General features: G+C 43.3%; 7 protein-coding genes across 7 annotated transcripts; 4 read left to right on the top strand and 3 right to left on the bottom strand.

The window, feature by feature from the left end:
• Positions 1-1,632: 1,632 nt before the first annotated feature.
• Positions 1,633-4,129, top strand: K450DRAFT_279708 (uncharacterized protein; the record flags this gene model as incomplete). Its single annotated transcript, XM_051593338.1, has 7 exons — positions 1,633-1,867; positions 2,140-2,417; positions 2,483-2,598; positions 2,670-2,802; positions 2,865-3,015; positions 3,085-3,610; positions 3,682-4,129. The coding sequence occupies 7 exons, from the start codon at positions 1,633-1,635 to the stop codon at positions 3,998-4,000; spliced, it is 1,758 nt and encodes a 585-aa protein (XP_051445770.1). The 3' UTR covers positions 4,001-4,129.
• Positions 4,028-6,216, bottom strand: K450DRAFT_235836 (uncharacterized protein). Its single transcript, XM_051588162.1, has 7 exons — positions 6,051-6,216; positions 5,934-5,984; positions 5,781-5,873; positions 5,459-5,710; positions 5,322-5,376; positions 5,223-5,233; positions 4,028-5,147 (listed from the first exon to the last, which is right to left on the bottom strand). The coding sequence occupies exons 1-7, from the start codon at positions 6,116-6,118 to the stop codon at positions 4,283-4,285; spliced, it is 1,395 nt and encodes a 464-aa protein (XP_051445769.1). The 5' UTR covers positions 6,119-6,216; the 3' UTR covers positions 4,028-4,282.
• Positions 6,177-7,782, top strand: K450DRAFT_235831 (uncharacterized protein). The gene is made up of 8 exons (XM_051588161.1): positions 6,177-6,337; positions 6,413-6,439; positions 6,576-6,626; positions 6,688-6,800; positions 6,875-6,999; positions 7,066-7,225; positions 7,290-7,394; positions 7,467-7,782. Exons 1-8 carry the CDS (start codon positions 6,316-6,318, stop codon positions 7,497-7,499), a joined length of 636 nt encoding a protein of 211 aa, XP_051445768.1. The 5' UTR covers positions 6,177-6,315; the 3' UTR covers positions 7,500-7,782.
• A 64-nt stretch (positions 7,783-7,846) lies between these two features.
• K450DRAFT_235823 (uncharacterized protein) lies at positions 7,847-9,529 on the top strand. Its single transcript, XM_051588160.1, has 2 exons — positions 7,847-8,490; positions 8,550-9,529. Exons 1-2 carry the CDS (start codon positions 8,206-8,208, stop codon positions 9,261-9,263), a joined length of 999 nt encoding a protein of 332 aa, XP_051445767.1. The 5' UTR covers positions 7,847-8,205; the 3' UTR covers positions 9,264-9,529.
• On the bottom strand, positions 9,384-11,045 carry K450DRAFT_235820 (uncharacterized protein). The gene is made up of 2 exons (XM_051588159.1): positions 10,361-11,045; positions 9,384-10,282 (listed from the first exon to the last, which is right to left on the bottom strand). The coding sequence occupies exons 1-2, from the start codon at positions 10,623-10,625 to the stop codon at positions 9,504-9,506; spliced, it is 1,044 nt and encodes a 347-aa protein (XP_051445766.1). The 5' UTR covers positions 10,626-11,045; the 3' UTR covers positions 9,384-9,503.
• Positions 10,776-13,690, bottom strand: K450DRAFT_235819 (DNA replication licensing factor MCM7). Its single transcript, XM_051588158.1, has 8 exons — positions 13,594-13,690; positions 13,428-13,525; positions 13,300-13,359; positions 13,006-13,238; positions 12,617-12,935; positions 11,969-12,539; positions 11,504-11,894; positions 10,776-11,433 (listed from the first exon to the last, which is right to left on the bottom strand). Exons 1-8 carry the CDS (start codon positions 13,643-13,645, stop codon positions 10,926-10,928), a joined length of 2,232 nt encoding a protein of 743 aa, XP_051445765.1. The 5' UTR covers positions 13,646-13,690; the 3' UTR covers positions 10,776-10,925.
• Positions 13,691-14,070: 380 nt separating this feature from the next.
• K450DRAFT_235815 (uncharacterized protein) lies at positions 14,071-17,663 on the top strand. The gene is made up of 10 exons (XM_051588157.1): positions 14,071-14,490; positions 14,583-14,803; positions 14,877-14,888; positions 14,984-15,232; positions 15,322-15,620; positions 15,688-16,067; positions 16,137-16,276; positions 16,342-16,482; positions 16,548-16,880; positions 16,946-17,663. The coding sequence occupies exons 1-10, from the start codon at positions 14,121-14,123 to the stop codon at positions 17,417-17,419; spliced, it is 2,619 nt and encodes an 872-aa protein (XP_051445764.1). The 5' UTR covers positions 14,071-14,120; the 3' UTR covers positions 17,420-17,663.
• Positions 17,664-17,680: the final 17 nt, after the last annotated feature.

Genomic DNA, 17,680 nt, shown 5'->3' with positions numbered 1-17,680 from the left:
ATCGTAGGCTGAGAATAGTGTTATAGACACTAGTAGTGCAACCTACAATATAACTCTCTACCCCCCTTGTTTTAGCCTGCTGGAAGATCGACAATGCCAGATAAGGATCTTGGAGTTTGTTGGATGCCTGTTTGATAGTCGCTGCCAGGTATTTTGGATATCTTTCATCCGAAGCAGCATTGGTTTGGAACAGCTGTGTAAGGGCATACTCAGACAAATCCAATCCTGTTCTCAATTCTGATATTTTTCCTAGTTCTCGAAACTCCTCGTCCTTGACAGCATCTCGTTGCTGTACGGGTTCGTGCCACAAGCTTCGCATTTCGTCCTTTTCTTCACTGTCTCTGCCTGATTTTCTCTTTGGAATATCTTGTAGCGTTGCAGATTTTGGCGACCTATAAGCCGTTGGCCGTGGATTGAGAGCCATATCCCTTAGTTGTTGTTCAATCTTGGAGAAGCCTTTGTCATTCATTGGTGGAGAAGTCTCGTTCAATTTAGGCAAAGAAGTTGAAGGCGATGGTCCGTCCAGCAGGCTGTCCAACAAATCTTTGAAAAACTGCTTCTCATCAGTGTTTGGTAACGGGGATTTGGGTTGCGTTGACGTGTGCCATTTTGCTGGTCGAGTGCGGCGACCTTTGGCTTCATAGGGAGATAAAAATTTATTGTCTTGATATCCTTCCACCTCTTCATTCATTTCTACGCTTTTCTCTGGACCTGAAGCTCGTCTAGAGTGTTTTGGTATGGAATCGCTTTTGTATTGATCATAACTAGCTGGACCTTGAGATGAAAATTCAGTTCTACGCAAACTAGTTTTGAAATACAATGCAGATCATTACTCACCACTGTGCAAAAATCTTGTACTATAATATTTAAAAGGCTGTTTATATGATGGCCTAAAGCATCGCTGACAGAATGACATTTTGCAATGGTATGTCTGTGCAGGCAATCCGATTTTTTTTAAGCAGGAAAACGGTGAAAGTGACTGCCCTTTCGCACCCACTTCGATGCAGACGCGACCATTGTATGTCCATTTGGCCACTACAGAATATATATAGAGCGTCATATAAAACGCCTGTAAAAATATGCTCATAACATCTTACTGTTTATCTACTTCCGAACTGTTTAAAGTCATTTTCTATTGTCTTCAACCCTCCGATCAAGTTGTTGTAAATAGATAATATGCGGCCTCAGTGATCGTGATATTACTCCAGATTGATGATTCAAAGCACAGAGTACGCTTGATCTAAAGTGAGTTGTAATTGATTTTATGGTAGGTTATCATTACCAGGGATTCCTTTTAGACTAAAATTTGAAAGCTTCCTTATGAGCAATCGAGGATATAATACGAATGAATTGCCCAGCTATGACAGCTAAGCGGCAGTCTTTTTCACGAAAGACTTTGAGGTTCAATGTGCTGCTATTCATCAAAATCATAGTTAAACAGTACATAGAATACATGAGAACGATTACGAATTTCTCCACCAGTAACTCAGTATAAGCTTAGATTTGAAGGTAGTAGAAGCGCTATGTGGAGTTCGCAAAAAATAAATGGCTTACCTTCATTGTTCACGTGACTTTTGCGAAGCACGAAAAAATACAAAATTTTCTACAGTTGGATTGATCCCTCTGTACATTATGGCGGAATCAAAACCCTCATTTACTCTTCCTCCTATCAAGGACAACAGCATTGGCTGGGGACCTGCTTCGGATGTTCTCCCAGAACAGTTCCGTGACATCCCATATGCTCCCTACAGCAAGGGTGATAAGCTCGGTCGCATTGCTGACTGGTCCGCTCCTGAGACCCAGAAGCAAGACAACAGAGAAGTCTCTGGCCGTACCGGTAGACAAGGATTCAACCGTTTCAACAAAGGTGCGTTTTATGAATTAGATTACTCTCGAATACGACGTCTGCGACGGCAATGCAACAGGCTTTGGGCGATGGTTGTTGGATCCAACACCATCATATGCCATCCGCCACGATCCAGAGTGCGATTCAATGACTAGAGCAGCAATATCTTCAAATCACTCGAATCCGAGAAGAAAGAGCAGCCGTTTTGCATTTCGCCAAGATTACTTTAATTACGAGAAATCTCACAATATTGTTTGATTTTTCTGATATTAACCAATGGCTCAATTTTTTAGACCCATACCAAAGTTATGGTGCTGGTGTTTCCTCTGCTTTCATCTACACCCACAACGAGGACGAAGCTTCCTTCTCGGTTGTCGATAACAGATCTGCTGCTGCTAAGAAGGCCTCTGCCATCAAGGCTGCAGGTGGACAACGCAATCGCCCTCAAAAGCAACAAGCCACCCGTAATGGCCTTCGTGGACCCAACCAACGCTTCGGCAACCAGACTGGCCGTGGTGGAAGACAACAGGGTCAGAACAGAAGACGATTTGGATGGAAGGACTATGATAAGGTAAGAAGAAGGTCGACTTTGTCAGTGTGGATAAGAATCAAAACTGATATCAGCCAATTATGTAGCCTCAACGTATGCGTGATGCTTCTGTCACAGTTGGTCCTGAATGGAGCGTCCTTGATGAGATTGAATTCAACCGATTGGCCAAACTCACTTACAAGGCCCCTACCAGCACAGATATGTAAGTGAACATACAAACTCTCGCTTCGATTGGTCTTTGATATGCGTTAATTGACGCATACTTTTATTCAGCGGCTCATATGGTCACATAAACATGTACGACAAGTCCTATGATCGCATCAACACCAGAAATGAGAAGCTTTTGCAACACATTGATCGCGTCAAGTACGATACCACAACCTCTGATGATCCCATTATGCAACAGGTAAGACAATTTCATTGTTTTGGATACATCCCTGTCGCCATAGTACTAAAACGATATATCAGTTCATGCAAGAAAACAAGGGAACTGTGTTCGCCACTGATTCCATTCTTGCTCTTTTGATGTGCGCTCCTCGCACTGTTTATCCTTGGGATATTGTCATCACCAGAGTTGAAGACAAGGTTATTTTGGATAAGCGAGATGGTGGTGCCTTTGGTTAGTATTTAATTACGTCTGAACTTCTAGATATCGGAGCGCGTCTGACCCTTTTTTTGATGTATGCAGATTTCCTGACTGTTAATGAGAACACCGCTGATCCTCCTATGGAGACTGAGAAGGAGAGCATCAACTCACCAGGAGCCTTGTCCAGCGAAGCTACCTTCATCAACAGCAGTTTCGCCGCTCAGGTCATCGATCAGAACGAGAAGATCGAGCTTGAAAACCCTAATCCCTTCGTCGGTGCTGATGAAGCCGAAAACGCTGCTTCCTGCGGATACCGCTACAAGAGCTTCGACCTTTCCAACCCTGCTACAGGTGACGAAGAGGTTGAGCCCGTCCATTTGATTGTCCGAACGGAAGTGGATGCTGCTGTCAAGACTGCTGGTAGCCAGGAACCAACTTACTTGACTGTTCGTGCCCTCAATGAATTTGATCCTAACGCACAGGGTGCCGGTGGTGCTCTGTCATGGAGAAAGGCTCTTGATTCTCAACGTGGTGCTGTTGTTGCCACTGAAATGAAGAACAACTCTGCCAAGCTTGCTAGATGGGCTGTTCAAGCTTTGCTCGCTGGTGCTGAGCAAATGAAGATTGGGTATGAAAACACGCTGATACCTTTTTATGTAAATCAAATTCAACATTATTTTAACATTTTGCCCTCTATAGTTATGTCTCCCGTGCTAGCCCCAAGGATAGCAGCCGTCATGTTGTTTTGGGTACTCAAGCTTACAAGCCTCGCGACTTTATGGCCCAGATGAACTTGTCCATGGCTAACGGATGGGGTATTGTCAAGGCCGTTGTTGACATGTGCATGCTCCTCTCTGAAGGAAAGTATGTCCTCGTCAAGGATCCCAACAAGGCTATCCTCCGTGTCTACTCTGTTCCTGATGATGCTTTCGATGGAGCTGACGAAGACGAGGAAGAGGAGGAGGAAGAAGTTGAAGCAGAAGAGAAAGGTGATGAACAAAAGAAGTCAAGCCAATAAGTCCATTGACATCTCAAAGTCATTTTCCGCAATCCCCCAAAACTCCCTCAAAAAATCCCTAGCACATTCATCTTTGTTTGTTCCTTTACAATAAACTGCACTGGTAGAAAAATTTTATTCATACTAAAAAACACAAAAATTCTTGAGAAGACCACGATTAGGTATTGCTGAAGCAAATGTTTCTTTCTTTCTATTCCTTTTGCTAGACGTCATGAGGGTGTCCGTTAGGTATATTATATACATTTAGCGCAAGTTGAACGCTTTGTCGAGATAAAAAATGTATTAAAGTTTGTTGTATGCAGCCTTGTGTTCTGGATATCCATAACCATCGGCTGATGGCGCAGGTTGTGCATATGTATTTTGACCATTGCGTTGATCTGCATATGGCATGTAAGCATTGTTTGATTGAGAGGGCATGTAGGTATTGTAGGGTGGTTCGGCAGTAGGACCAGAGTTCAACGGTTGGGATCCTTCATCCTGCGTGACTGGAAACATTGGGTGTCCGGTACCATCGTCGCCTTCCATTTGCAGCTCTCGTTGTTGTCTACCTCGCATTTCCACCCGTTTTCGAGCCAATCTAAAGGAGTCAACGCCACAGCATAGGATGTTACCAAAGAGCTCTGGAATGAATTTAAAAAGAGAGTCCACAACAGCCTGCCAGACGGTCATTTTGTTCGAACGATCTAGGTAAATCGTGTCGTCCATGATTCGATGCTGTGTGGATTTGATTCCGAAGTACTTTAACATGAGTACGCTGACAACCGTCATGACTACGCAAACCAAGAGGACATAAATGCCAAACCGGACTGCTTGAGCTGTCCATGGCGTTCCGTCATGACTTGCGCTGCCATCTGTACCCTTGATGACATTGAAAGTGACCAAAAGAGAGAGCAAGATTTCACCAACATAGAAGATGATCATAATGGGGCCCTTGACACACCAGAACATGCCGTGTGCGGGGATGTGGCCACGCTTATATTCTGGTCCAAAGACGGCCAAGTAGGTGAACAGCGCAGTAAGAATAACAGACAAAGAGCCAAAGTTGATGACGGTCAACCAAAGATAAGCGCCCTTGACCGAATAGACTTCAGCACAGTATCTTCCCTTAAGCTCTGCGAAAATGGATATGAAGGCGTCCAGCATACTCCTATTATGTCATGACATTTTTTAAAGTTAATGGAACTGGCGTTGTCATCCCGTAATCCAAAACTACAATACTTACCAAATGGGAAACTGCGTAATTAAAAAAAGTTATAAAGATACAGAGTCAATCATCGGCCTTGTAGATCATTTCGGTTTTCTGCCAGAACTATTCGCTTACCTGAAACACCATAATGTCGGTGATGATACGGTAGTGCATACCCCATTTCGATTTCCTGTTAAACAAAAGTAGTTTAGCAGGTGCGACGGTGACCTTCAACGTTCGTCAGGTTTTCTACAATTGGGAAGGTTGCTTACAGGTTGAGTTTCCAAATGCCCATGACTTTGGTTGCGTAGGCTTCCTTACGGCCATTGGCTTCCTTATAAAAAGGCTCCAACAACGCTTGTAAGCAAATGTACAAGTTGTAAACAGCCAAGGCTTCAAACAAGGTAGCGAAAAAACTAATGGTCGTTGAATAATCAGGGCGCAAGTATTCCACAAAGGATAATGTGGCATAGACGGGTGGGTAGAGCAGGATGCGTACTTTATGTCGTTGAATTTCCGGATCGCTATTGAATAGCAAGTTTTAGAAAAATTATTTGTATTGGACGTAGCATAGCAGGGTTGTTCGATACTGACTAGTAATTTCGCAAATGGCGGGAGATACCAATTAAGGAGACAATCCAGGTAATCAAACATAAACCAGCTGAAACCAACCAGCCGATAATATGCCTATATTTATATGATCAGGTTTTATATCCAATTGAAAACGCGATGGAAATTTCATCATACCAGTTTGCTGTTGGGTCTGTCAACACATTGGAAAAGTCAAACGATGGATTGCTGTAAACAGGGCTGGTTAACGGAAAGGTATTTCAGTAGGACGACTGGTTGAAGTGAAGAACGTACAAGCCGTCCTGAGCTCGCAAGCCAGGCTCAGTAGGGCAAGTGACTGCCAGAGTGCCGTTAGAACTCATGTTCGTAGAAAACGAAAAAGAAGTAGGTAACGTCGAAAAAGGAAGAGAAGAGAAGTAGAAAAAGGAGGCCTAAAAAGTCCCTGTATTTGTGCTAAGGCTGGCTGTGGCTTTTTGTACCTGACGAGCCTCTGTCGGACTCCCATGCGCCGAAGAACTAACCTCTTTATTATTTTTACTGCAGTGACATCTTATGCATAATGCCGGCATTATCCATGAGCGGTATGGGCATGGGCTTTTCACATCGCCAGTATAAATCCTCACTAATCCCGTACATTCTCTCTCATTCTAATCTAGACATTGTCGACATTACGAGTGAATTTAGTATGTACCGCCGCCTAAACGGAGCTGGGGGCATTATTACGATTTTTTTTTTTTTTTTTTTAACTTTGGCTTGGAAATACAAAGATTTTTTTTTTTGGGCTTGGCACTCATGCACACATTATCTTTCAATTACCAGTTGAAGTGGCAATACACCAGATACTGTACGTGCGCGGACTATATCCGAAAGGTAAGCTAATATTTGCTCACATCGGTCGTTCCCGTTGACTCATTGCCCTAGTACAACAAAGAAATATTTGCCACTCGACAAAAGTACAACACTCCAGTTCATATGTCAAGACATCCTGATATCAATCAATATATCAATCATGTCGTGGCTGCATGCAAAGATGGGATTCACCAAGTAAATTTTGATTTTCAACGTCAGAACTGCGCAGTTGACTCCCTGCTAATTATAGGAAAATCGGTGAACACTAGAGAAATGTCAAAGCTGTGTCAGTGGAGGTATTCGACTTCCAACAGCGACCAGTAGAGCGCTTTGTTTTTGAACTCAATTCCATCTTCGTCCTATCGCCACATCAGAATACGGATAGTGTAACGACGTAAATGTGGCAGCTGTGGCTCTTTTGGGCGTTTCCGACTTTTCAATAACTCGTTTCTTTCCACAGAGAAATGCTTTGGCCAGACTTGGAACTTCAATTGAGGGCATTTTTGTTACGTATTCATGCCGCCAACTCTATATTGAAGCCGCTACCAGAAGATTCAAAATTTTCAGTGGTGGTGGACATGGAGAGACCTGTAGTACCCGCGTCCCTGCAAGAAAATAAGGTAAATATAAATTCACTATGGTACGATCTCATGTGAAATGAAAAGCCGCAACTCCCTTTCTTAGACGGGCGTTACTCCTTGGATACCTGCAGATGATGGTAAAAAAGGAGATGTCTTCTCCGGTTCTAATTTAGTACCACTTAAATCCGTGGACACTGGCGTTTTACAGGTAAGAAAACATAAAGAAGAATCCGGTACTTGGCAAAATACATGCTACACACAGCAAGCTGACCCAAATCAGATGAATTTGTTCGTCCAAGAAATCAATTTTTGACATGTTTGTGAGAAACATCCAACCTCGCCCCTGGTCGCCACTTGTGTTTCCACTCTCGCATACGATTGATCATAAGCATAATGCAGAGACCACATGCAATGCTACCTTCTGCTTTTTCTACATGGCGCCGTATTTACTGGAAACCACCATTGTGAGACATATCCATTTCCTAACAAGGCTTTTGGGGCTATTTCCGGATCAGCAGGGCACACCTGTTGCAGGATCATATCAACAATTTTGTTTCGAGTGTCTCGTATAAAGAATAAAATGTCGCGCACTTAAAGTATGTAAAAGTGGAGTTGTTAGAAGTACTTCGGTAAAAGTAATTATCCCTAACTCAGCGATTGAGACTAGCCTCCGCGCTGTTCAAGGATGGATAGTTTTCTTCCAATATGGTATGTGCTACCAGCAATGCCGAGCAAACAGAACGGCTATGGCGAAAATACGAATCGAGTACCCTAATCTAAACATAGTGGTCACACACCAACCGCACCAGATATCTCAGTGTCCATGGAAGCCTCTCGTCATGTTATCAACTGCACTAGAAGATTGCCAGCATTTGATATTTTACCTTGGTTTTCTTCCACGACGGATAATACACTTCCATACCAAGAAAGGACTGTAACCAAAATCGGACAATGACATACTGGCGGTACAATACTCTCCAAATGCAAAATGGCCAAAATGCAATTCAGTTCTATTGGTAATGTCGACTCTGGCTCACTATTTTGTCGGAGGCGTTCTCCTCTCTAGCAGCACGACATGGCTAAAATATTTCGTGGGCTACAACCTCAGCGTCACCGACACTGCTATTAGCTTTGTCTCGCGTGATATTCCATTATGGCGATGGACGATGCTGTTAGGTATGCTCAACTGTGTCTGGACGCTCGGTACATTGTTTCCGTCTTCCGTCGAAGGTATCGGCGGATGGACACTGCAAGCGCCAAAATTCGCCATTTTGGCTGGATTAGTCAGTGGCATAGGTGCAAAGGTAAGATCCACTCGTTCCAATGGATCTGCCTGAGATCATATATTGAACTTCTGAATTAGCTTTGCTCTGACACCGGGTATGAAGATCCCCCATCAGCGTATACGCAATGGTCTAAGGATGTTGCGAACTACTACGGCGCAAGTTTGGTGGGTGCAATGGTAACTTCGTTTGTAATACAAAAGGATAGCAATTTGAAGCTACCAGATCAACATTACCAAGTGCTTCCTGGGCTATTCGGTTCTCTAAGTCTCATTGCAATACTTGGTATCCAAGCTATTGTTTTCAAATATTTAGAAAGTATCAAGTCTGGACGTAGCATATCCCCAAAGAACAAACAGGCCATCGTGTCATATATCTGTGGCGTATACTATGTTATGGGTCTTGGTTACAGCGGCCTTCTTTGTCCATCAAAGGCAAGAAACTTCGTGAATGTTCATAATCTGACTAGATTTGACGCTTCTTGGATAGCATCCGTCCTTGGCACTTGGGCGGCAAGATACATATTTTCAAATGTGACGAACACTGCTGGGGTGAAGCGACCGTTATTCAATTCCGGGATGCGATTGTCAGCAGCACTCAAGAGACCACTTCAGAACAGGGCGTTGATAGGTTCTACCATTGCTGGCATTGGATGGTCATTGGAAGGACTTTCCATAGGATCAGCATTGATTATCAGCACTTGTCGACCATCATTGTCCATTGTATCGTTCTGTATATGCTATGTGGCAGCCTACTTCATAACAGATCGTATACAACACCAGAGAACCAAATGAGATATCACTACTACCATACGCCAACAACGTAGTCTCAAGCATAAACGCTTTGTATATGAATACCAAAATTTATAAAATACAATATGAATATGAAAGTAAACTAGCACACCAGATACATAAACGTTATAAATGGAAATCCTATCAACGCCTGTTTATATCATACTTGGCTTAACATTTGCAATTGGTGGATGTATGTCCGAAGCACTTTAGATATCAAACGATAATAGGCAACAAACACCTTTAAGCTCGGACGCGGAGCTCCGTTGCCTTTGCTTTCAGCCAGTTCCAAGTATCTTGACAATAAGCCATGGCCGTATCCTTTTGATTGAGAGGAGTTTTCTTTTTGCCCAAAACATTGGAGTCAAACATTTGGCGAGCTTGTTGTATATATGCCTCGGCACCGGACTTGCCGAGTTTAACTCTATTTTCAGCAGCCAATCTAGCGTCATTGGCAGTCTTCTGGAAGGTCTCTTGTATGGACTGACGGTTCATACCAGTAGGCATAGCGGAATGCAAACTGGTAGCGAGAGGATCAATGTAATTGCTCTTCACATACTCAATGTAATTGGCGTTGGGCTTATTATTGGTTTGAGATGCAGTGTTGCCGTAAGCAATGCTACGCAGCTTTTCGATGCAATTCAAAATGTTTTCCCGAATGCTGGACTCCGATGGGAATGACCAGCTGGCAGTACCCATATGGCTTTGCTGAGCGGTAGTCAGGTCAGCCTCAAAGTCTAGAAGAGCTCCATCAACGCGCTCAAGGACCTCCTTAACCCGCTTGGGTGGAATATTGTGCTGTTCCAAAGTGGACCGAATGGAGTTCAATGTTTGCGAAATACTAGCCTCAGTAATATGTCTCCAATCTTGTACGTTGCTGAGGAAGTGATCAATGTCGCGCTGGACATCAGTGGCAATGTTCTGTGATACCTCTTCACCGCTATGCATCACATTCTTGATATTGTTTATCAACTTGTCTTTTTCAATCGTCAACTTGTCTGCATGAACAGGGTTTTCGAGTCCTAATTATAATCGATGGTACATGTTGAGGTTATTAAAACGATCGGTAGCAATCTATCTCCTTTGATCGTTATTCTTACCATGAGCACAGGCAATCAGCAGAGCGAACAGACTTATAAAGGTCAAGATATTAGCAAACTTCATTTTGACGAACTGCAGGAAAAAAAAAAAATGCGATGTGGTACACGCAGATTGAGAATCAGCGGGTTCAAATACTCTGGGGAGAATTTTTTTTTTTCTAATATTTGTTTCACTGCCTAACAAAATGCCCGAGGTTGAACAAGGGTTATTACAACGCAATAAGCCAGCTGGTAGAGCAGCAATTAGCCAAGGACCTATGCACATGTCTCAAGCCAACGGAAAAGATTTAAAAACGAGAATGCAATTTTTATTGGAAGGGCACAATTTAAGGCTGTTGATAAAAAGTGTTGTAACCACAAAGTTGCAGGTCTAAACGCCTGTAAGCATTTCTCAGAATGAAACACAATTAGGAAGGGTGTTGTGGCGTTAATGTGAAGCAGGGAAGAAGAAGTAAGCATGCAATAGTATCTACATAAAACAGATGAAGAAAAGGGTGAAAGGGGAGAAAAGTAATGATAAAAAAAGAAAAGAGAAAAAACAAGAGATGGCAATGCCGAACAGCTTTTACTGAATGATAGTAAGCTTTGTTCGGTTGGCGTTAACTTGCCAAATATCAAGCTGGCTATATTCTCGGATAGCGTCTTCGAATTGCTGATCAGTGTAGCCTCTTGAACGAACTCTTTGTTGCACGGTCGACATGTTGAGTTCATTTGTTCCCATTTGTTCACGCATGCTACGGACAACGTTGTGGACACCAGTGAGGAAGGTTCGGTCATGAGCTCTATCTTCAACGTCATCGTCCTCATACAAGGAGGCTTTTGAAACGTCAAGGATACGGATAGCTTCATCTACATCACCAGTCTCAACTATATCTGAAAGACGAATTCGTGCTAAAGCCTGAGCCATACGCACAATACCAAGAAGAGTTCTAGCAGAAGAGTAGGTAAACTGCTGATCCTTGTCTTCATCGGCCTTTTGTTGCTTGCGCATCTGAACATAGATACTGGTAATGTACTCTGAAACCGATGCTGTCAAGATAGGTCGCTTGTTTCTGGCATGGGCAACGTAGTGTCTAAAACAAAGAGCAAGTGGGCAATGTTAGCTTCTATTTTCTTGTCACTGTTATGCGGTCAGGCACATACCGGATCATATGGGGCTCAAGATATTCTTGTTCTTGTCTGGGATGCATGTTGTGAGTGTGCACATAGGTGACGTGCTCGGCCAGTCTGCGATCCATATCTTCAGAGGGACGATCCAAAATCAAGAACAGAATATCGAAACGGGACAAAAGCGCAGCTGGCAAATTGATGTTTTGAACAGGTGAGATACGAGCATTGTAGCGACCGTATAAAGGATTGGCAGCTGATAAAATGGAGGTACGCGCGTTCAGAGTGGTGGTAATACCAGCCTTGGATATACTAATGGTTTGTTGTTCCATGACTTCGTGGATGGCGGTACGATCCGATTCGTCCATTTTATCGAACTCATCAATACAGCATATACCATTGTCGGCAAGTACCAAAGCTCCTCCCTCTACAAAGTAGTCAAGGCAATAGTTAGAAACCCAAAATTTGCTGCCAACACGTTCCAAGAAGCCAGGCACTTACCAAGCACCATTTCGTCTGTGATTGGGTCACGCATTACAGCAGCCGTCAAACCAACGCCGGAACTGCCACGACCAGTAGTGTAAACACCACGAGGGGCAACCTTTGCAATGAACTTGAGCAACTGGGATTTGGCAACACCAGGATCACCCATCAAACAGATATTGATATCACCACGGATTTTCATACCGTCAACAACATTCTTGGTCACACCACCAACGAGAAGTAGTAACAAAGCCTTCTTCACATCTTCATGTCCATAAATTTCAGGAGCGATACTGCGGGCGAGCTTGTTATAAATCTCAGGGTCGCGTTCAAGTTCAGCAATCTTCTCTGCAATGTCGGGGGTCATTTCCATTTGATCATATTGCTTCTTCAAGCGATGAATATTTTGGGCCTCAAGGTAAGTATCCGTCAGCAGTCCTGCGCGCATGGCTCGGAATCCGGTATATGGCAAGGGTAAGAAAATGCCGGCAATGTTGCAAACATCACCAGGGTTCAACGATCTACAAAGTTCGCCGTACAAATGAATAGACATGGTTCTGGGGATATGTCCAACAGGAACTTGATCGGTCTGTAGGAAAAGATTTTGACGTTAAACCATGTTTGGCTTTGTCCCATATGCTTGATGGGTGAGAGACTCCCACTTACCAATTCCTGAAGCTTGACCTCTTGGAAAGCAAGGAATTTAGAAGCTCTGGTCTGCATGAAGAGCTTGCCTCTTGACTTGTGTGTTTTGCAGACTTCGGACTGGCATTCAGCAAGTGGGGTAAATTGGCGTTGAGTCACTTCCTGGAAAACTTCATGACCACAGGTATCGCAACTGTAGGCATTGACTTGTAAGCAAGGTCGGACATCAGACACTCGAGTAACAATACCACGAACAGTGACGAGATGACCCAATTGAGAACCGTTGATCTGACGAACAGCTTGAGCATGCTGGTTGTGCATAGGCTTGAAGTACACCTCACTGAAAAAAATTAACATTACGATTAGACCATTATTATAAACCCTCCTATCGCTAAGTCTGTGTTACTCACTATCGTCGAGTCAAGGCAGGAGGGAACATATTATGAACATCGGCTTCTCGATTTTCATCACGGATTTTGCGTTGGTTGATGATGACATCCAAAACACTATCCTTGTAGCTCAATTCAGCACTCTTTGGGATGAGTTCAGTCGAAAGTTGGTCGATGGCTTTTGCGAAGATTTCGGTGTAGCGTTTGGTGTTGCGGTTGATATGAGCAACAGTACGTGCTTCTGAGTCTTCAAACTAAGATGTTTGCCACTTAATATCAGTTCAAACGATATGAAAACTCGAATTAGAAGCTTACTTTAGCGAGGTCCTCCAAATCAATCGTGATCTTGTTCTCTTCTCTGTCCACGACTTTTTGCTGTAAACGTTCAAAGTGTTATATACAGGACTCCTACCTACTGAGGGCTTAAATAACAAGTAACGTACCAGTATTTGCATATACTTTGGCTTTTTGGCGTCGACATCCATTTCAGAGCCATAGTTTGATTTTTCAATATAGCTCTGGAGAAATTCTTTGCATGCGTCTGTTGTGATGAAAAATGAGTACAAGTGTGTGCGACCATTGCGGGATGGACCAACATGTCTAGTTTACCTGCTTCTCTCGCATAATCTATATTCAAACTGTAGGTGGTTAACGCGGCCATTTTCGGTGGATGGAAACGAACTAGACGCGATTGCCAATGAAATCAATAAAAAAAAAAGTTGTGTTGTAAAGACGCGACTTTTTTTTGGGATTACTTTTTCATAGCCCGACAAGGGTGCTGACCTCATCTTGTCAACCAAAATTTATTTCTTTCACTGAAATAGGATGGTTCTCCCTATTTTGTGGTGCCACCTGGATTCTCCCTACAAAGAAGTAGATGGATCATTGTATTTATTTTGGGAAAGGCAGCTGCCAACGTTTCAGATCAAAAGGCACAAATCAGCAAAAAGAGTAAAAATAAGCTCTCTTAAAGCGGAGTGAATTGATTACGGCGAAACCAAAATTGACCAGGTACCAGCACTCTGAGCAATTAAAATAATAGATAAATTTAGCGCCAAAACTCAACCCCGTCCATAAAATCCCCAAGGTCGAAAAAAAAGTTGGCCCCCTCCACCGAATCTCTTGCTGCTTTCGATATGTATCCCAATCAAAGGCAGCAGTCTCCTCCGCCGCCAAACGCGCCGTTGCATTCTCCTCCTGGTGGCTATGACCAGTATCCTCTGACGGATACTCACTTTTCACCCCAGCCTATGGACCGTAACCCTGGTTATGCTGCTGATCCGTTCGACGACCATCATCAACAAGGCGGGATGGGAGGATACCACGACAATGCTCCCTTGTTGCAGCATCAGAACAGTGATTATGGTGATACCTATCCTGCTCAATCTCCTTATGGTGCTCCCTCCCCTTCACCTTCTCCCCAGGTAAACATGGGTTTCCCTTCTCCTGGTGGCGGTATTCACTATGGAGAGGCGCCTAGACGTGTTGCTCGCCGTTATAAGACAAGTAAGTGTTTGTTAAGGACAACGGTCTTCTAATTGGCAAAAATTCTGGGAAAGAGAGCTTGGCACACGGAACTAACCATGGACTTTCCATAGTGAGAAAGGTACCATTGACCAGTGGTAACTTGGTCTTGGATTGTCCTGTGCCTTCCAAGTATTTAGCAGCCGTGCCTCGTAAGGGCACGGCCCCGGAGGATAAGGAATTCACTCATATGCGCTATACTGCTGCCACCTGTGATCCTGCTGATTTTGTTGCTCAAAACTATACTTTGCGCCAAGCTTTGATTGGTCGTTCAACTGAGCTTTTTATTGTGATGGTAAGTTTCTATTGCACTTGGCGTACTTTTTCAAACACCTCACACTAATTCTCACTGTCTTTTATCTCTATAGACGATGTACAACGTAAGTGTATTGAATTAACCGAAACCCTAATCGGGGTTTTGACTCCAAATCAAGAAACAATACCAAGAAGCTAAAAATAATCCACGGTTTAACAGGAAGACGAAATTTTATTTGCACGCACTATGCACGGTGTCATGAAGAACATTTCCCATTTGTGTACGCGTGAACGCTCAAGAACTTGGGGTGCTAACGGTTGGCAAAAGGTCACTGTTTGTATTGTCTCTGACGGACGTACCAAGGTCAATCCGCGAACTCTTTCCGTATTGGCTGCTATGGGCGTCTACCAAGATGGTGTAGCTAAAAATGTCGTGAATGACAAGCCTGTGACAGCGCATCTTTATGAGGTAGGGGGATATTCACCCTTTGGGAACTATTGTGATCGAATGATCAAGCTAACCAGTTTAACCATGTCTGCCGTATCGTTTATTCATAGTTCACCACGCAATTGAGTGTGGATCCTGACATGAAGTTCAAGGGTGCTGATAAGGACATCGTTCCTTGCCAAATTCTCTTCTGTTTGAAGGAGAAGAATGCCAAAAAGATCAATTCTCATCGTTGGTTCTTCCAAGCTTTTGGCCCTGTCATCAACCCTAACGTTTGCGTTCTTCTTGATGTTGGTACTCGTCCCGGTGGCACTTCCATCTACCATCTTTGGAAGGCTTTTGATATTAACTCTAATGTCGCTGGTGCCTGTGGTGAAATTCGTGCTATGTCCGGTACTGCTGGTGTCAAGTAAGTTTTTGGGGGTTGTATCATACGCACCCGAAGTAAATGCATTCACTAACAGCTACCCACCTAGCCTACTCAACCCTCTGGTTGCCTCCCAAAACTTCGAATACAAGATGTCCAACATTTTGGATAAGCCTTTGGAGTCTGTCTTTGGATACATTTCTGTGCTTCCAGGTGCATTCTCGGCCTACCGCTACGAGGCTCTACAAAACGACATAAATGGTCATGGACCATTGGAAAAGTACTTCTTGGGTGAAACCCAACACGGAGGCGATGCTGACATTTTTACTGCCAACATGTATCTTGCTGAAGATCGTATTCTTTGTTACGAATTGGTCGTGAAGAAGAATGCAAACTACATTCTTCACTACGTTTCCAGTGCTTATGGTGAAACCGATGTTCCTGATTCTATTCCTGAATTCGTTTCCCAACGTCGTAGATGGCTTAACGGTATGTATAGAGATGGCAGTAAATATTGGGTTTATTTGCGAGATAGATATACTGATATGACATTTACAGGTTCCTTCTTTGCTGGTGTCTATGCGCTATATCACTGGCGTAAGATTTGGGGCTCTGGCCACTCTCTTTTCCGCAAGCTTGCCTTTATGTTTGAAGATCTTTATCAAACATATAACTTGATTTTCTCTTGGTTCGCTTTGGTATGTTGAGCATTCACGTCCACCGTGGTAGAATCCTATATACTCATTCACATGTCTTTTCTTAGGGTAATTTCTACCTGACCTTCTTCATCTTGACCAATGCTCTCGCCTCCGATACTCTTAACCCTAAACCTATGCCTACAAACGTCGCCAACGTTCTGCATCAAGTCCTTAATTATATATATGTCGTATTGATCATTTGCCAGGTAAGGTTTGAGCACATTTTCGAACAAAGCAACAGCATCTAAGACTAACCAACATGGGCCTACAGTTTATTTTAGCCATGGGTAATCGACCTCAGGGTTCGAAATGGGCGTATATTGGATCATTCGTATTCTTTGCTCTACTTATGGTGTACATGATGTTTGCTACTATTTGGATCACTGTTATTGGCGTGGAAACGGCCGTGGATTCAGCGGGTGGATCGGGTAATATGTTCGTGGGATTGATAAAACAAGAAGCGTTCCGAGATGTCATTGTCTCTGTCTTCTCTACCTACGTTCTCTACCTTGTATCATCTATTCTCTTCCTCGACCCCTGGCACATGCTCACTAGTTTCATTCCCTATATCTTCATGGCACCTGGTTACACCAACATTCTCAACGTAAGTGCTTTCACAATGATTATAGGAGATGTAGGCTTGCAACTTATACATTTCTATCACATCAGGTTTATGCTTTCTGTAACACCCACGACGTGTCATGGGGTACTAAGGGTGATAACTCTATCGCAACTGATCTCGGTGTAGTCAAGTCCAAGAAGAACGACAACGGAGAGCATACAGTTGAAATTGCTGTTCCAACAGAGCAAAAGGATCTTAACGAAATGTATGAAGAAGCGTGTTTGGATCTCACCAAGAAGGTTGTAGAAGCACCTTCTCACCGTGATGCCAAGACCAAGCAAGAAGATTACTACAAGGCTTTCCGTACTCGCCTTGTTATCAGCTGGATCATTTCCAACTTGGCTTTGGTAGCTGTTATTTGCAACGCACAACTTCTCCACTGGTTCGGTGATTTCACTGAACGAAGTACCGTGTACCTTGGTTTCATTCTCTGGTCCGTCGCAGTGCTTGCCGTCATTCGATTCGCTGGAAGCTGCACTTACTTGGTTATGAGTAAGTGGATTTATATAATCTCATGCTGATTGTTCTACAATGTTTTCAACCCCACTCACCACATTTTATCACCACAGAAATTTTCACCGGTTAAACACACTCAGTTATGCGCTGCTGGCAGCTTTATTTTTTCTCCTGACCACCACATCCAAATCTATTCAATTCAACCTATTTCCTTCTATATTTTGCATGGCAATAGCCTACATATTTTAAAAATATATTTTACAGGTTTTGCTCATATAAACATTATTCAGTAATATTGTGAACCCTTAATCTACATGCTGGTACCA

Source organism: Umbelopsis ramanniana (assembly GCF_025399195.1).
Source record: "Umbelopsis ramanniana AG unplaced genomic scaffold K450scaffold_19, whole genome shotgun sequence".
In the NCBI taxonomy this organism is placed as follows: Eukaryota; Fungi; Mucoromycota; class Umbelopsidomycetes; order Umbelopsidales; family Umbelopsidaceae; genus Umbelopsis; species Umbelopsis ramanniana.
This window is presented reverse-complemented; position numbering and strand designations above follow the sequence as displayed.

What these genes read in the sequence shown, in the direction of transcription:
- K450DRAFT_235831 (XM_051588161.1), top strand. Translation starts at nt 6,316, where the DNA reads ATGCCGGCATTATCCATGAGCG. An exon ending in CGTCCCTGCAAGAAAATAAG is followed by an intron (nt 7,226 to 7,289) that starts GTAAATATAAAT and finishes TCCCTTTCTTAG; the next exon opens with ACGGGCGTTACTCCTTGGAT. An exon ending in TGGACACTGGCGTTTTACAG is followed by an intron (nt 7,395 to 7,466) that starts GTAAGAAAACAT and finishes GACCCAAATCAG; the next exon opens with ATGAATTTGTTCGTCCAAGA.
- K450DRAFT_235836 (XM_051588162.1), bottom strand. Translation starts at nt 6,118, where the DNA reads ATGAGTTCTAACGGCACTCTGGCAGTCACTTGCCCTACTGAGCCTGGC. An exon ending in ACAGACCCAACAGCAAACTG is followed by an intron (nt 5,874 to 5,933) that starts GTATGATGAAAT and finishes ATATAAATATAG; the next exon opens with GCATATTATCGGCTGGTTGG. An exon ending in GGCATTTGGAAACTCAACCT is followed by an intron (nt 5,377 to 5,458) that starts GTAAGCAACCTT and finishes TTTGTTTAACAG; the next exon opens with GAAATCGAAATGGGGTATGC.
- K450DRAFT_235819 (XM_051588158.1), bottom strand. Translation starts at nt 13,645, where the DNA reads ATGGCCGCGTTAACCACCTACAGTTTGAATATAGATTATGCGAGAGAA. An exon ending in ATTTGGAGGACCTCGCTAAA is followed by an intron (nt 13,239 to 13,299) that starts GTAAGCTTCTAA and finishes CAAACATCTTAG; the next exon opens with TTTGAAGACTCAGAAGCACG. An exon ending in CACAGACGAAATGGTGCTTG is followed by an intron (nt 11,895 to 11,968) that starts GTAAGTGCCTGG and finishes ACTACTTTGTAG; the next exon opens with AGGGAGGAGCTTTGGTACTT.
- K450DRAFT_235823 (XM_051588160.1), top strand. Translation starts at nt 8,206, where the DNA reads ATGTCGACTCTGGCTCACTATTTTGTCGGAGGCGTTCTCCTCTCTAGC. An exon ending in TCAGTGGCATAGGTGCAAAG is followed by an intron (nt 8,491 to 8,549) that starts GTAAGATCCACT and finishes CTTCTGAATTAG; the next exon opens with CTTTGCTCTGACACCGGGTA.
- K450DRAFT_235820 (XM_051588159.1), bottom strand. Translation starts at nt 10,625, where the DNA reads ATGTGCATAGGTCCTTGGCTAATTGCTGCTCTACCAGCTGGCTTATTG. An exon ending in GCTGATTGCCTGTGCTCATG is followed by an intron (nt 10,283 to 10,360) that starts GTAAGAATAACG and finishes GATTATAATTAG; the next exon opens with GACTCGAAAACCCTGTTCAT.
- K450DRAFT_235815 (XM_051588157.1), top strand. Translation starts at nt 14,121, where the DNA reads ATGTATCCCAATCAAAGGCAGCAGTCTCCTCCGCCGCCAAACGCGCCG. An exon ending in TGCTCGCCGTTATAAGACAA is followed by an intron (nt 14,491 to 14,582) that starts GTAAGTGTTTGT and finishes GACTTTCCATAG; the next exon opens with TGAGAAAGGTACCATTGACC. An exon ending in GTTACACCAACATTCTCAAC is followed by an intron (nt 16,881 to 16,945) that starts GTAAGTGCTTTC and finishes CTATCACATCAG; the next exon opens with GTTTATGCTTTCTGTAACAC.